This window comes from Synchiropus splendidus, chromosome 7 (genome assembly GCF_027744825.2).
Source record: "Synchiropus splendidus isolate RoL2022-P1 chromosome 7, RoL_Sspl_1.0, whole genome shotgun sequence".
Lineage (NCBI taxonomy): Eukaryota > Metazoa > Chordata > Actinopteri > Syngnathiformes > Callionymidae > Synchiropus > Synchiropus splendidus.
This window is the reverse complement of record NC_071340.1, coordinates 7,016,108-7,032,880: the sequence shown is the minus strand read 5'-3', so window position 1 is coordinate 7,032,880 and position 16,773 is coordinate 7,016,108. Positions and strand designations below refer to the sequence as shown.

At 41.7% G+C, this 16,773-nt stretch overlaps 1 protein-coding gene across 2 annotated transcripts; it reads left to right on the top strand.

The window, feature by feature from the left end:
- Window positions 1-5,308: 5,308 nt before the first annotated feature.
- On the top strand, window positions 5,309-10,820 carry LOC128762701 (homeobox protein orthopedia B-like). Of its 2 annotated transcripts, none has more exons than XM_053871131.1 (3): window positions 5,309-5,428; window positions 5,640-6,049; window positions 8,075-10,820. In XM_053871131.1, exons 1-3 carry the CDS (start codon window positions 5,392-5,394, stop codon window positions 8,576-8,578), a joined length of 951 nt encoding a protein of 316 aa, XP_053727106.1. In that variant the 5' UTR covers window positions 5,309-5,391; the 3' UTR covers window positions 8,579-10,820. The 2 variants fall into 2 exon arrangements, with proteins under 2 accessions (XP_053727106.1, XP_053727104.1); XM_053871129.1 differs by having other exon boundaries at window positions 5,314-5,467.
- The last annotated feature ends 5,953 nt before the right edge of the window (window positions 10,821-16,773 follow it).

Here is a 16,773-nt window from a genome sequence, read left to right as displayed (position 1 = left end):
GTGCTGGTAATCAGAAGTTAATTCTATAATCTGCAACAATTAAAGCATAAAGAGACCTGACAGCTTTCAGCCAGTGTGTGATGTAAGGCTGTTGTTTTCAACACTGCGCGCTCTGAGAGTGGGAACGTTGGATTGTTGATGTGGAGCAGAGTGTCTAAGACTCGCTGGCACCTGTAATGTAAAGCCCATTACCTTAAATGATGCATTACAGCGTCGTAATGATGGAGCCACAGTAATGGGCCTTGCTAATGAGGAGACTAAGAAAAGAACATATTCTTGTAGCTGGAGCAGAACTGGAAGTGTTGAGGGAAGCTGAGCGACTCAGGTCAGAGGCGACATGAGAGACATTTCTGACTGGAGCGTGATTCATCTCATTCTCATTTTACATGCTTTATCTAGGGTCCCACTGACTGGCTCTTGTACCGTTTCAGTTCACACGCTTGTACGCAACCTGTTTCACTGTCCTAAAGTGAGAATCAAAATTCAGATATACAAAAGTAAAGTTCAAAATAAAATGGAAACAATCAAGCAGTGAAATATTACTGTAAAATTACATAGCCCTGTCTTTTTGACATATTTTAATGATACTATCATCATTGAATGATGTGTTAATTTCATTATTTCGGCCAACGCTTTGCTAAAATATTAAAATTTCAAAGGGAAAAAACTTCTGTTCTTGATGTGATGAAACATTAACATGTTTTTATTTTGTGTTTATTCCTACTGCATTTATTTTCCTTCAGTGTATGTGATGTGGATGTTTTTATTCTTTTTTTTTAATTGAATTATGTTAGTCGACTGCACATATGAAACAAATAAATTATAAATCAAATCTCATCGTGGCAGTGAGATATTATTTAATACCAGAGACACTGTGATTAATTAAATTATATTTAGGTTTACATCTGACGGAAACTCAATTAACACAGAAGACTAGAAACACAACATGAGGCAGAAACAACGACCACATACAGGAGGCACCGTCCTGTGGAATCAGGCTTTTATCAGAAATGCATGGCGAACCTCCCTGGATGCTCGCAGCTAATAAGCTGTCAAAACAGATTTCACACAAGATTTGTTTTGCTGTTGACCTTAAGCCCCGGTATTTCCAAAATGTCTACTTCTCAGGGTATGAAAAAAAACAGCTTTGATGCAGAGTTGCTCACATTTAAAGCTTTTTGGTTCCCTTGGTCTTTTCGTTTGTGATTCATTTAATATTGCAGTTTTATAAACCGCTGCTTCTGCTTTGCTTATTCCTATCACTTACTTAGAGAAGCAAGTCTTTAATTGTGTTGAAGCCAAATATTATTGAGAACTTTTCATGAAATGAAAATCACAAAAGCAGCACAGCATTGAGGGTTCAAGTTTGAACAGCGCTCAGAGTCATGGATAATCTGTGTGCTTCAGGTTAAAGAGCTTATGCATCATAAACATGAGGGTATGCGAAACACTATTTGGTCATTGCACCTGATTCACCGAAGCCTCATCGCTTTTCTACCCCAATAATCTGACTAAGACAGTTATCAATGACACCACATGCCCTTGAGATTGTGCCACAAAACGCAGAAAGAGTCAACTGTGTCAATGTTTAGAAATGGCCGTGTGTAAGAAGACATGAAGTTCATATTCCCTGATTTATGTTTCACTAAAACCCCCGTTTTTAGTGAAACACTTAAACAACCTAACTTGCTCCATCAATGCATAGAAACATTGGTATATAGTGCGGCGCATTCAGAGAGTTGCACTTTGGATATTAGTTACTATTGAGGAACAATAGTGGATGTAGTAGTAAAACATATAATATATTATTCTAGGAGATGCACTAAGCAACTGAGTCAAAGAAAAATAGTAATATCGGTGCCATAATTAGGTTGAAGATGAATTAATTGAATTACATCCTCAATTTTCAGGCTTTCTAATCTAATCCAATCTACAGAATTTGTGGTCGTAAAACCGAGTGACCGCGATGTATCCGTCTTGTCTCGCCGTTGATCCGTGAATCTCAGAAAATGTGATAATTTTCGGGGGAATATCCTTTATGTACAGTGCGTTGTTTCACGTGAATAGCGTGCCTGTTGACTGCGTTGAAGTCATTGACACATAGAGAGCATTTGGATGTGAGGAGTGTTCACACACACACACACACACACTCGCGCACACGCGCACCGTGACACACACTGCTCTTTCCTCATTAAGGAAATCGCTCTTCTTCGCTGATTATTTTATTTGACGCCGTGATTACCCGCCCACGCAGCGGGTCACGCAGCGGCGGAGGGCCGCGGGGTCTAATTGGGCCAAGAGATGCGCAGGCCGGCGCCAGCTCGGTCCGGGTGTCCAAGCGGGGAACCCTGCTAATGGGCTGCGGCTCCTGCGCGTCGGTGAGCTGCTCTCTTCCGCCACTGTCATCGAATCAAATCCACGCTGCTGCAGATGAAACATTGATTTCTGTCTTTGTTTTCCTCCCATTCAGATTCACATAGACCGTTCAGCAGAAGAGAGACCCCTGCTTTCTCTGCATTTCCAAACTCTTGAGAAATGGATTTGCGTGGAAGAGAAGGTGGACACGGAATTCTTGCTCTTTGAAATTGCTCAACAAAATTGCATTTGTTTTTGGTGCGCTTCCATTAAAAGTGTCTCCTGGCGTGTAAACAGCCGTTCCGCACTCAGATGCGCCACATTAACCCAGAGGATGGCGCGTGTGTGCTCGAGTGTGTGTGTGTTTTTCACTGCTGAAGATTGATGTGGTCCAGTTAGGAAGCCTGAGTGAGACATAGACCTGCTTCAGGAGGTTCCTCTTCTTATAGAGACGCTCTCGCCGGACAGTTGCAGAGAAGAGGAGTTGCTCATCATCTTAACAACGACAGTATTAAAGATCACTGTCAACATTGCATCATGGGTGAGCTGATAAAGAACAAACAAGATAACGGGCGAAAATAGTGATGCAGTGTATTGTGAATCACCAGCTGAAAAGAGCCGGATATTTGCCTGTACATGGTCTTGGGAGTTAAATGAACACTTCATAGTATTCATTCTGCAATTGTATTACAGTTCCGATCATTCGTGTGCTAATAGCAATAGTGCGAGTATTAAATGTATGTATATAACAACAAATAACGCCAGTACCCTTTTCCTCTCATTGAATTACTGTTATTACAGTGGTACAGCGCGCATTGATAATTTAATTACACAGAAAAAAAATAGTCCACATCTTTAACTTGACATTGGTTTGTTAAGTAATTTGTTTTTTTCAACTTTTTCACTTTACAATATTTCAGTTATGTTTGACAAAACGGATGTACAGAATACAAGATCACCCATGACACTCACCTGTCACACACATTTTTGTTCTCACGCCACATTATTACGGCACGTTTACGAGGAGCGGACCGAATTTTGAGTTCAAAAGGTGCTCATCACCACTGGACTTGAAAAGAGCCTCACTACAGAAGATGCGGTCTCCCCATCCTCACTCCGTAGGTCCACTCTGGTCCGCACTGGTCCACGTCCACTCCACTCCCACACAGATCGTTCCTGGGTGATAAAAGATGCTCCACCACGAGCAGAGAAAGAGAGTCCTCTCCGCTCGGACGCCTCCTTTGTGCGGCTAAAGAGACCGTATTGAGTCCCGGGCGGCGGTCTATTCAGCAGACCCCCCTGACATCTGCCAGGGAGCCGCTTCCCTCACCAGCGCTGTCTGCGCCATCAGTTCATTGTCTGCTGGAGCGCAGGTTCGGCTTCGGTCGGAGTCAAGCTGCCTAAATGTCTCTAATTGCGGCCTCGTTGATGAAAAGTCGATGTCGGTTAAAGCGGCCGATCACTTTCCCAGAGTCGATCCATCTGTAACAGTTTATTTATTTATTTCCTCCATTTGTCTCCACAAATCACCTGCCGAGAGGGAACACGACTGATATTTGTTGTGTTTGTGACTCCAGAGCGGGAGGGAGCTCTGCCCCCCGTTTTATCAGGACGATGGAGCCAAAATTCGTTCACCTTCGATTTGGTTTCTGCTGTTTATTCCGGGTAGAATCAATGAATCATATTTTTGTTTACTTATCTGACGCCAGGTCGCGGGGGCAGCGGCTGAAAGAACCCCAGACTTCCCTCTCTCACATCACCACGTCCAGCGCTTCTGTCTCGTTCCCCGCTAGTCAGAAACATGGAATATCTCCCGTTTGACTTGGGTCTGCCCCAGGGCCTCCTCCCCTTTGAACAAGCATAAACATGAAATACTTGATAACGACATTAGGCTCCCATATTTTCTATTTCAGCAAAATAAATGTTCGCTAATAATTACGAGTTAACTATAGTCTTGTGCTGAGTTGTCTCAATAACAATTCCCTGTCAGCCATTTTATTATTATTTATTATTATTAACATATCATTATTACTTAAACATATGTCTATCAGACGGACATCATGGCTACATATGTTTTTCCAAAATTTGTTGTAAGTTTTGCGACACTACTGGCTAAATTGGCTGTCATATGCTTTATATATATATTTCTAATTTCAATTGGTTAAACAAATGAAGAGTTGCCGAACGTAGGTACATTTTCAAAATTGTTAACTGCTTTTATTGAAGACCACACTTGATAACCAATGAGTTTTCACTCGACCCTGTGAGCTCACTTGAGCTTGTAATTCATCTGGAAATGAGAGGCGTTTCCTTCTAGCTCAGCTCTCTCGTCACATAATGATTTTTATAATATGAATGGATATTATTTTTTCTCCTCAATTTTTGCGTGATGTAATGTGACTTCCCACTTTCATGTGAAGAGGCTTTGCAATTCTCCTGGTCTCAATCTTGAGGTGCAGATCCCCACCCTGCTCATGTGCAGGCTTCGACAAGAATCCACCAAACCTCACCAGTGAGAAACCTATAAACGAGTACATGTTTTATGAGGAATTAAAATCGCCTCTCCTCACGCGGTCGGAGAATTGAGGCGTTGACGCTAATGTCGCGGGCCACGTGACGGCCGTAGCTCCCGCTGCGTCATAAATCAGGACTCGGAGACGACGGGCCACAAACAGGTGTCCCGTCACCGCGGCAGCTTATTCCAGATTAAACAAACACATTAAGACGCTTAACGTGGAATAATTTGAGCATGGAAAGATAATAAATCAGAGGACGGAATGGCGGAGGATTGAATCGTAGCTCCGTTCGGCTCCAGGAAGAAAAAAAAAAGTGGGAGAGTCTGTGATGTTTGCGCGTCTTCTCTCTGATTGGCTCAAATTTGAAGGCTCTTTCAACTAATAAGCGCCTCCCCGTCGTTCTAAGGCACATTATAATGCAACGGAGCTGCTTTTAAAAACCACCAAGCGAATTTTGGCTCATTTAAGACGATATAGAATTTGTACAGAAATTGAAGTAGTCGCCCTGGAGCGGTACGCGATGCTTTCTCACGCCGACCTCCTGGATGCTCGGCTCGGTGAGTTGTCCTCACTAAACTCCGGGGCTAAACTCCACTGTAAGACTTTTTTCTCTTTCACCTTTTCATCAATTGTCTTTAATTGTGTTAAATGGTTTATTGTCGTAATTTAGCCAGACCTTATCTGACAGATTAGATTAGTGATACATTGATTAAAAAATGTGTTTTATTGTTTAAAGCTGGTGCTTGAAAAACGGTGACTCGATTGCAGGGATGAAAGATGCGGCGGAGTTACTCGGACACAGAGAAGCTCTTAAGTGTCGCTTGGGCGGTGGAGTACCGGATCATCCCGGGGACATGGCTCCTGGCTCCGAGTCCGTGGAAGGAACCACGCTTCTCCCCGGCGAAGACATCACCACGGTGGGATCCAACTCTGCCGTCATGTCGGTCAATGGGAAGGAACCAGAGAAGCAGCAGCAGCCTCAGCAGCAGCAACAGCAACAGAACTCCGGTCCAAACAGCAACAGCACCAGCCAGCAGAAACAGAAGCGGCACCGGACACGTTTCACTCCGGCCCAGCTGAACGAGCTGGAGCGCAGCTTCGCCAAAACCCACTACCCTGACATCTTTATGAGGGAGGAGCTGGCGCTGAGGATCGGCCTCACCGAGTCCCGAGTCCAGGTAAATACTCGACTCTTGTTTGGAGTTTACGCAAAAATTGACCTGCACATCTGAACAGGACCATCATCTCCGCGAGTCATTAGGAAGTGCGGTCATTTCATGCGTGAAACTAACGGATAAAAATCGGATTAATCTCCGTAGATCTGATCATGATCGCAAATGCATTTGATTGTATTTATTTTTATTGTTTACGAGTTCGTGTAGCGAATCTGTTGCGCGCGCAAATGCATCCCGGTCCCCCCTTTATACGGATGATTTAAAAAATTAATAATAATACCCACCATTTTGATTTTTTTACTGGCTCGAGTGTCATGAAAATTATGGTGGTTCACATGGCATTCAGTGTTTCATCCTTCCATGTCATCTAAAAAAAACTAAACTTCAAAATCTAAATGAAATTAAATAGACAAAAATAATAATAAAAAGGGCATTAGCTTGGACTGTCACTTTCTTAACCTTTATACTAAATTACTGCATTCCCTGTCGTTTGCTCGCTCATATAATCAGCCGTATCATTAGGACCAGTAACCATATATTTTATGATTCGCCGTGTTTTTTTTTCCTAAAACAAGAAAAGATAATAATTATAATTGAATAGAATTCCAACTAAGCACACTATGGTTCTTCATTTTATTGACTACTTTATCTACTACTTTATCTACTCTCATCACCTCCAGCATTTTCAAATGATTGTTTTAAATAACTGATGCTACATCCGGCACCTTGACGGCTATTGTCGAGGCAGAGACACGATATTTATAATAAATAAATATTATTGTTTCTAAAATAATCGAGTTCAGGCTGTTATTTACTATTTACACTTTAACTCCAAATGTTAGCAGAGTTAGAGAGATCGCATTGATTATGTAATATTATTATGTTGAGGTTTCTGACTGACTATAAGCATTTAGAAAAATGAAAACACTGTATTTAGCTTTTTTGTTTGTTTGTTTGTTTTTTGTGAAATAAACCACCACGGTTTAACTCGGAATGAAAAACAGGCGTCAGTGTATTTCAGCACTATGGACAGCAACAATCGAAAATAATGTGTGAACCACAGTTCTACGTTGCAAAGAATATGCTATTATATAATACACCCACGAATTATTCTTTTTTTCTTTTTTGTGTAGAATGTATCTGAAATAACTTACATTCAGATTGATACAAACAAATAATCTACTCCCAATGTGATCAGGCAAAAGTGTGTGAAGTGTGAAATCCATCAAAGACGGAGCCTCTGGGTCGGTGCCTTTAAAAAACTGCTCCATCAGCGACGTCTTAATAGGACCGAAGAATATATTGTAACTTTTTTAATGGAATGAGAAATTGCATTTTCTTTCCCGCTGCGGTGTAATGGGTTTGTGCGCCAGTTCACGGGTGAATGAGTCGAATGAGAGCGAGACTAGAACACGCAGCGTGGACTGTGCGCATTAATCACGCGCGGACATGATGGAATCTTTAAGATGTGGTCACATATATAGTTATATGTTTAACTCTGTGCTTCAACTATCCGTTCTATAGTACGCTTGCGAATTACGACATTAACATTCCAGATATACAGAGCATTTTTTTATGGTTGAATTTTAATTTTGGTAAGGTTTTGTGAGGGGGGTTGAATAGTATTTTCATCTCACTAGCCATGTAAGCCATGTATACTGAAATTTAGATATTGTCACTGAATGTCGTTTTTATAGGTAGCTTGATTCAGACCAATAATAATGTTCATATTGTTTAAAATTATATTTATTATTAATAAAAAGGTCAATTTTGGCGGGAGGGATGACTACGCGCACAGGCACACTATTGTTCGAAGGAATTCAGATCATACGTATACATTATTGTTATTAATAATAATAATAATAATAATAATAATAATAATAATAATAATAATAATAATAATAATAATAATAATAATAATAATAATAATAATAATAATGTAGTGCAAACGAAATGATAATTGATAATTTCAAGTGAAGGTGTTTTGCCTGCTGTCTGTTATGTGACGCTTTGGTGTCCCGGTTTTAGGTTTGGTTCCAGAACAGACGCGCCAAGTGGAAGAAGAGGAAGAAGACCACCAACGTGTTCCGCGCGCCGGGGACGCTGCTGCCCACGCCGGGTCTGCCACAGTTCTCCGCGGCGGCCGCCATGGAGAACAGCCTGTGCTCCTTCCACGCCAACGACTCCCGCTGGGCCACGGGGATGCCGGGGGTCTCTCAACTGCAGCTGCCCCCGGCCCTCGGCCGCCAGCCCGGAATGGCCCAGTCGCTGTCCCAGTGCAGTCTGGGTCACGGCCCCCCGCCCAACACCATGGCCCTATCCAACGGCCTGTCCTCCAACGGCTCCGGGCTACAGTCTCACCTCTACCAGACGCCTTTCCCCGGCATGTCGGCATCTCTCTCCGGACCCACGAACGTGTCGGGCTCCCCGCAGCTGTGCACTTCCCCGGACAGTGACATGTGGAGAGGGACCAGCATCGCGTCCCTGCGGCGTAAAGCTCTGGAGCACACAGTCTCCATGAGCTTCACCTAGTGACTGGTCCCCCACAGGAACCCTCCACAGCACCCCGCGACCCCTTTTCATGTTTGAGTCTTGATATCTAAAAACAAGCGAGAGAGTCACTGCGACGCGTGGAAGATGTCGAACGAGTGACAGTGAAAGTCATCCGAGTGCAGGACTCAATATTCAGGCTAAAAGTCGCACAATTACGTGAAAACAAGTCAACAAAGTCGATTGATTCACTTGGGGGGAAAAAATCAGATCTTTTCTGAATTTGAAAATAAAAAGAAATTTACAATTACTACATCGTACATTATATATCATATATAGACACAATATAGACAATACAGACAATACAACAACAGACAATACAATATAGACACAATTTGACCAAAGAATATTCTGTTAAAGATGTTTTCTTCTTGAGAAAACATATTTGTAACCAAAATGGAGGATTTAATGAAGATACCAAAGCTTCACTTGTCTTAAAATGAATATTGCTCTCTAAACTTAATTTTGTCTCTCGTTGTTCTGACTCAATCACTGTAGATTATATTTATTTTCTTATTTATTTATTTATTTGCTTATTTATTTAGTAATTCATTTGTGTAGAGCAAGGTCGCAAAAGAAGGTGACGATTAATCGCATCTTTGTTATGAAGCAGAACACATTAAACTGACGGGCAACACAATTTGAGGAGCACTTACAGACGTTGTCCTAAACGGGGACGTGGCGTAGATCACGCTCTTGTTGTCGCGCTTTCACGTAAATGTGCGCAGTTCAGCACGGAGCTGAGTCCTGCCCTCGGAGGCACCTTCGCTTCACTTCCCACATCTATCCGCAGCACGTCGTCAAAAATCAGGCCTGCACTAAAAGCGAAAAAAGGACTTTGACGAGAAAATGGACACGTGGACAACAAACGGTTATTTAAGTTATTTATCAAAGGTTTTATCTTGCATTGACGCTTAGCGATAATTGTATTGATCTGTACTTATTGAAAGCAGAGGCGCTGATCCCCTGGATGCGTGGACCATGAACCGATACGGAAAAAAACCGAGCTTTGAGGGAAAAGCCAAGCACCCACACTCCCACCTCGAACGACGATATGGTTCCGGCAGAAGTACAGTGTTTGAAAACGCAAAAACAAACAGCGATGACTGATGTACTTTCAAGTATTAGAGCAGAATGGTTTCTGGCTACGTGAATGTATCACGAAACAATAGCAACAACGTCATCCTGTGTTTTGTTTTTGCTTGCTAGAGTTCTCAAAGAGTCGGCTACAGTACCTTGCTTCTTAAACGCGTTGCACAGTGGACGCCATCTGTCAATGACTACTTACCGACATCTCATACTTCCGGTAATGCCAGTTTACACGCAGGACTTCCGGTGATGTTTTTTTTCTTTTTTTTTAACCCCTGCAAGTTATGAAAAACGGAAGGGTCTGAAGAAAAAAACAATGCTTATTTCACGTTTATTGGACGTTTTGTTTATTTATTTATTTTTGCTTTATTAAACATACTTCATTGCTTTGGAGTCAAATTTGAAAATTTTGACTCCAAGCAAATTTGATTAGCGAATCTAAAATTCACTTGATAAAAAAACAAACAAACAAACAAAAAAAAAAACAGTTTTCTTTTAGCCTTTGGCGTTCACTGGTCATGCGACTTTGTAATAATATAGAGTCATACAATTTACATGCAAGCTGGACCTCACGATACCATTTTGCATAAAGTGACTCTAGAATATATATATATAAATATTCTTCTGTAATGGGGACATGGACACTGTGGTTGTCGGGCACTTCCGAAAGGACAGTTGTGGGTATGTGGGAGTGTGCTTAAGGTGCCAAACACAGGGGAGGGGCTTGACTGGAAAACTCGCTGGCCGTGAGAATGAGAACCAAACAATCATCATACTAGCGTTTCCACCGAGTGTCTGCTCGTGTTATTGTGTTCAGGTGAACTGTGTTATGTTATTTACGATGATGACTCGGACTGCAGGTGGGTCTCCGGCGCTGCTGCACTGTGCATGTGGATCTAATGGCTCGGACTTCTAACAGGGAGGGTGTCCATCAGGACATGGAGGGGACCGGTCAGCAGACCTCTCTCTGTGTCTTTTTAGGATGTTTTGTGTGGATAAAACATTCTTGCTATGTACCTACTGGTCTTTTTTGTGACATGTTGATCTTATTGTATGTGCTATTACTTGATACATTTCTTAAATGTTTGACCGACATCGAAATACATCACACTGACAGGTTTGTATACCGATTTAAAATGACAAACGAATAAAAATAATTTTCAAGAATGTCGAAAGATGCAATGATTAATGTCATTTTTCAGTTCACTCGTGAGTTTCAGCACCTCTGTCAAGCAGACTTTTGCCTACAGTTATCTGCTTGTCAGTGAAAGGACTGTCACTGAAATTTTCAGGATTTTTAGTGGCGTATATGATTACCATCCAGGAATTGGGTTAGGAATTCATCAATGACCTTCACCACTGTGCTCCAGACATAACAAAAAAAAAAATAACTTAATAAGATCAAACTGATAAGACAGCTTCCACTTGGTGCCAAAATCTGCCCTTGTTCACTCAGTCTTGTTTTAGTGCTGCAATAGATGACTTTATGGAGGCTTAACAACAAGGATGTTGCTCTTGAAAGCGACAGTGTTCCAAGGATGTTGCAAATCTCCAGCAGCAGCAGCATATCAACAATGAGCTTTAAATACAGGACGTTAGTACTAGGTGAAAATCTGATCATGGGAGGACATGCTGTGGTCTGCAGTCTGAGTGCGCTTTATGTTCATTTTCATCTGAAATTCAGATTATTTGGCTCTGATATCCATAAGACTGGCAACTAAACCTCATAAGTCCTTTATCCATGGGAGTCAAGCAGCTTTCCATGGTCACAACATGTACATTTGTCGGGGTTTTTTTTCCCAACATAAGAACACTAGACTCAAAACATCATCTGCATAGAAGTAAACCTGCTTCTTTGATATCAGTGCTGTAAACCGAGACTCGTGCACAGGTAAATAACAATGTTCCATGAAGGAAGTGTGCTTGTGAGCGAGGCATTGCAAGTGTCGACTTGAGCCTGATATCACAGTGGCTCAGATTAATCTGCGTGTTAACCCCATTTGGTTGTCAGCGCGGAGGCCAATTCATGGTCGAGGTGCACTAATTGATGAGATATGGCATCACCCGACGACGAGCTGCTGCCTGTAAACTTATAATTGGAGTTTTTGATACCACGCGAGGAGGGTTAAACAAAGGATTAATCATGATTAACAAAAGTTTATCATGTTCCCTTTATTAAACTGTTGCGTCCCACGTTTTCTATTTACATAAAGTTGTGCGGAGTAATTTAATGAATTATTGAAAATACCAAGAGCAGACTGTGCAGTATATTGATTCCTCTTAGCGCTCTTCCCTGTGTGCCTGCATGATTCAATGACATTAAGCAGCAAATACCACTTCCCTGCTCCAACACAAAGGTTAACTCTGATACGGAAATAGGATTAAGGCATCTGAATGTCATCAAGCTCTGTTTTACCTTCACTAGAAAAAGTGAAAAACTTAAACACATGAATCCCTCCAATATACCACAGCTGAAATTTTTCTCCATCACATGTCAAGCTTCAGCTTCACGGTTGGTTCTACTGTAGATTCACTACATCTCCTAATGCTAAGCCGACGTGACTTTTCAGTCAGACACTCACACCTAGGCAGCTGAGTTGTGTGTAGTGCAAGTCACCTTTTCAGTTACTTATCATATACACTCATGATAGACACAGACAGAAAATACAACAAAAATACAGCCACCAAAAAATGTTTTTAGCACCCAAACAACATGGGCGAAACCAGACGTTGTGATGATGCCAGCAAAACCACAGCCAGCGGGCAAGGCTCTCGAGTCACATCTAGTTTAAACACAGCCAACACGGAGGTGTTTCTGATAATGACCATCATGGTGAATAACCGTAACATGTGAAGCTGCATCTCCCTGTCTGCATTGCACTTGGATGCAGGAAATCCATATATGGGTCTTTGCTATACTGCTAAAGGTGAGATCCTGCGTCAGCCACATTACGTCGGTTTTAATGCTGAAATGTATCGCTATTCTTGCCCAATGGAGGCGCTAACTAGAGTTGTAGTACTCAAGATCAGCCTTGGTGTAGAGACTAGTCTCTATTTTAAGGTATTTGTCACACATTGGTCTCAATGCGTTTTCACTCTGTCTTGTCTCGGTCTCAGACTGAGCGGACACAGGATTTCTATTCAAGACTGGTCGAGACCTACAGAAAAAAAAGTCATAACTGGTAAGCAAAATTGGCAAAAGAAGGATCATGGCCTTTTGTTCAGTTTTGTCGTGTTTTTCCTTTGATATTTATCTGGGGTCGCAAACTGATCCACAAAAGGGCCACAATGGGTGCCTGTCAGGAGACACCAATAAGGTGCACCCACTGCAGCTCATTTGTGGATCAGACTCCTTATATACAGTACACCGACTTGGTCTTGTCTCAGACTTGATCTCCAAATGACTCAGTCTTGTCTCGGTCTCCATACTGTCCAGACACAGTGATGTCTTGGTCTCAGCTGGGGTGGATTTGACTGCTACACTATGGCTAACTACAGAGAGCAGCTTCTCTGTATCTGCAGCAGACGCTGTTCCTTCAACTGCAGCAACCACAGAGGGAAAACAATGACAAGTACACTCTTTTAAGAGTCTGAATTCCATTCAGGTTTGGTTTCCATTTTTTGGTCTCTGTCACCTCATTTTTGGTTTGGGCCAAGAAATTTTATTTCACAACAATAATGAAGCAACATGACTGACTGTGTGTAAATACAGTGAAATTCAATCAAGAGTTTATGTTCCTAGCATGACAGAGTAATCCAAGGTCTTCAGGATGTGTATTTCCACAATCAAAAGCAAAGCGGAATTCAATTAGTGCACTGTTCACAAATTGAGCTAAAACAATGTCTTTTGGTGTTAATCTGGGATTATTTCATCATTCAAATCTTCACTTTTTTTTGGCCTTGGAAACTAGAGCCATTTCCCCAAAACATCTTGATGGTGCCATTTTACAAGTAAGGTCATGTCTAGGTAGTTGGTGGAGTAACAGCCAATCGCCCAATTCATAAACATATTTATGAATGATGCAATGACATTGATGCAAAATGAAAACGTCGATCCATGTTGTCATTGTTACATGGCATGGGACTTTAAGAAGAATGCTTTTCCCAAGCTTCTTTGAGTAGTTTTGTGTATATAGAACTACATGATGATGGACATATGTCCTCGAGCCACATCATTCACACACTGCAGAATACAATTTCAAGAGTCTGGTTCTAGCAAGAGTCACGTCACATTTTGCACTCTAAGTAGCAAGCTGGCTGAGAGAAGGTCAATGTTTGATGCTGTGCGGTAAATTTTATTTTCTATTTTTTTATACTTTCTTCTCACATTTTTAGCTTTACCTACCATTGATCTACAGTGGGGAACATTCTTTCTGTACAAGTTCCTTTTTGAATGTTGATTCAACAACTAACCGGAAATATTGACAAAGTTCATCATAAAAAAGTGCCTGAATCTCAACACACCAGATAACACATATTCTTGACACTCTGATGGATCATTGACGCAGATCAAAGATATTATTATACCTTTAATGGCATTTTTACTCAAATCCCACTCCAAAAGCCACTTGAATGAAGCCGTCCAAATTGGGCTGTTGAAGAAAATAGATTTCAAAGCTTCTTTTTCAAACTTCTTGTTCATATTATCCTTGTAAGTAGCAGTGCTAATATCAGGAGAAATAGCAGTCTTCTGCTCCAGTGAGCAGACGAGAGCCGGCTCTCTAAACCTACCTCCGTGTTTGGTTCAGCCCAACACATCCAGCTCCAGCTCTGACTGGCTGCAGGAACAGATGTGGAACCACATTACCCAAACGCTGCAATTAGTCTCACTCGCTTGTGGGTTAATGAGTTTGTGGAAATGTGCGACCCATTTCTCATTAGCTAATTTCTCATGCTTTGATCAGACAGGAAGAGGGAGACGGTGAGATTCAGCACTTTACTGTAACTTACAGCGGGAGGTGACGCCCCAGATGGGATCATCGCGATGCGCTTTAAGCTTTTACCATAGCAACATTTTGTAATACACTATATGACCATAAGTATTTGCTCAGCTGCAGCTGCTTAGGAGCAGGAAATTTCACAACTGGACTATGACAGTTCCACGCTGGAATTCACTGAGCTCCTGAGAGAGGCCCATTCTTTCACAAATGTTGGTCAAACCAGTCTGCAGGCCTAGTTGCTTGATTTATACACCTGTGGCCAGGCCAAGTGATTATTACACCTGATTCTGACCATTTGGACGGGTGAGCAAATACTTCTGGGAACATATAGACACACTGTCTATGTTGAATTGTAGTTTTAAGTGTTCAAAGTGTTGCACACAAAGACAAGAAATAGTTTATGGGGAGCTCAGATGGAATAACTATGGTCTTGGATTTTAAATCTTTGGGAAGCTGCAGCGCCCCCTCATGGTCCCAAAAACATCATCAAACATCCAGTGCTTGAATCTTGACATTCTTGAATTCTTCTCCAGATTATCTTTACATCCTTGCTCCTCGTTCAAATCTCTCCGGGTGCGTCTCCATTATCACCCTTCTGTGTTGAGGGCTCACAAGCACCTCAGATACTGCCATGGCTGGATTGTTGGGGTCTGAATAGACGTCCCGGGGCAAATGTCTGTCAGGGCACAATAGACGACAACAGCAGAAGTAATTAGCGATCAATTACCCACGTGTTTCTGTCCTACTCCCTTTCTCCTGCTGGACCAGGTTACCACTCTCAGCATCTCACACACACAGACTCACAGCTGCTGTATTCAGCTGCTGGATTCACTTGTCAATAGGATGTATGTGCGGTAACCCGGTGAAGCTGCTGTGATGTTGTGGAATCTTCGTTCAACAGGGTCTGGAATCTTCAGTTTGATTCGGTTTAAAGATGCTTCTTTGTCGCTCTAATTCCTAGGCAATTGTTGATCAGCCTGATCTGAACCAATCAGTCTAGACAAAGAGCTCTTATTGCCGCCATTAATTATTATGATTATACAGAGCTGATCTGTAACTGAGGAGGAATTGTGCGGTGGAATCGTGGTGAGCAGGTCGCCATCCTGGTCAGTTTTCATTCCCCAGCTGCTCAGATATGAAAAAGAATTCACTGCATTTAGACACCAAACTGAAGCATGGCACACATGCATTTTTATTTTTATTACACTGTCAGTACTGTTTTAATGATGGTCCTGAAAAGACATTTTTGAAAGAGAGAAGCAAGCATTCATTTCAGGGACTGTTTGAATTCAACCGCTCCATTTTATCACAATATATAGGATCTTGTTAGACTGAAGTTGAGATGATAATTCATTGTGAGTCCACCATTGGTTCAATTCCAAAGTACTATTTTTCTTATCTAAAAGCAACAGTGAAATAGTATAATTCTAGACAGAATATTTTTGTGACTGAAGATGGTGGCTGTGGCTGTTATTTCATGTGCAATAACAAGGTCACTTTGGTGAAATGTAGATGCTAAATTGTGACTGGAAAAAAGTTATAGAGAACCTTCGTCGGGTAGCTATTATGGAGATGAAGCAAGTAACCATCACCCAACTAATGTCGCCGCAGTTTAACACTGACTGGTATGATAGGCACAGTTGGTACATGCATAGACACTCTGAGAACACGCTAGCAGAGTTAGCATCTACGTATCATCTTCTGTTTGTTCTGCTTCCAAAATTAAACTTGCGTTTTTCATCAGCTCCTCTGATGAACATGTTTCTGAACTTATCTGTGATGCCTTCAAAAGTTGTATTCAGGAATTCTAAAATGTATGAACACTCTGTACTGTATATCCAGAGGTGTTTTTTTGTGCTCGGCTCACCGTCTGCTAAACAAGCTATGGATACAATGTTGCATCAGTGCCGCCCATCGAGATGTGAAAAATAAGTCAGTGATTTCAATTCTGGGGAGAAATGAGGATATTTAATATTGATTGCTATTTTGCTCTATTGAGTACGCGGGATACCAAAAACAACACAGCTTTTCTCATTTCCTGTATAAATCACTTCCCTGTTAAACCCAGTGGTTAATAAACTGCATCTTTACGTCATCATAGTAAGTAATAAGTAATAATAGTTGCAATAATGCTGCAAAAACGTACAT

Bases quoted from the DNA above. Each gene is read 5' to 3' on its own strand.
- LOC128762701 (XM_053871129.1), top strand. From the start codon at position 5,392: ATGCTTTCTCACGCCGACCTCCTGGATGCTCGGCTCGGTGAGTTGTCC. The intron at 5,468-5,639 runs GTAAGACTTTTT...ACTCGATTGCAG, and splicing joins CTCCGGGGCTAAACTCCACT to GGATGAAAGATGCGGCGGAG. The intron at 6,050-8,074 runs GTAAATACTCGA...TCCCGGTTTTAG, and splicing joins TCACCGAGTCCCGAGTCCAG to GTTTGGTTCCAGAACAGACG.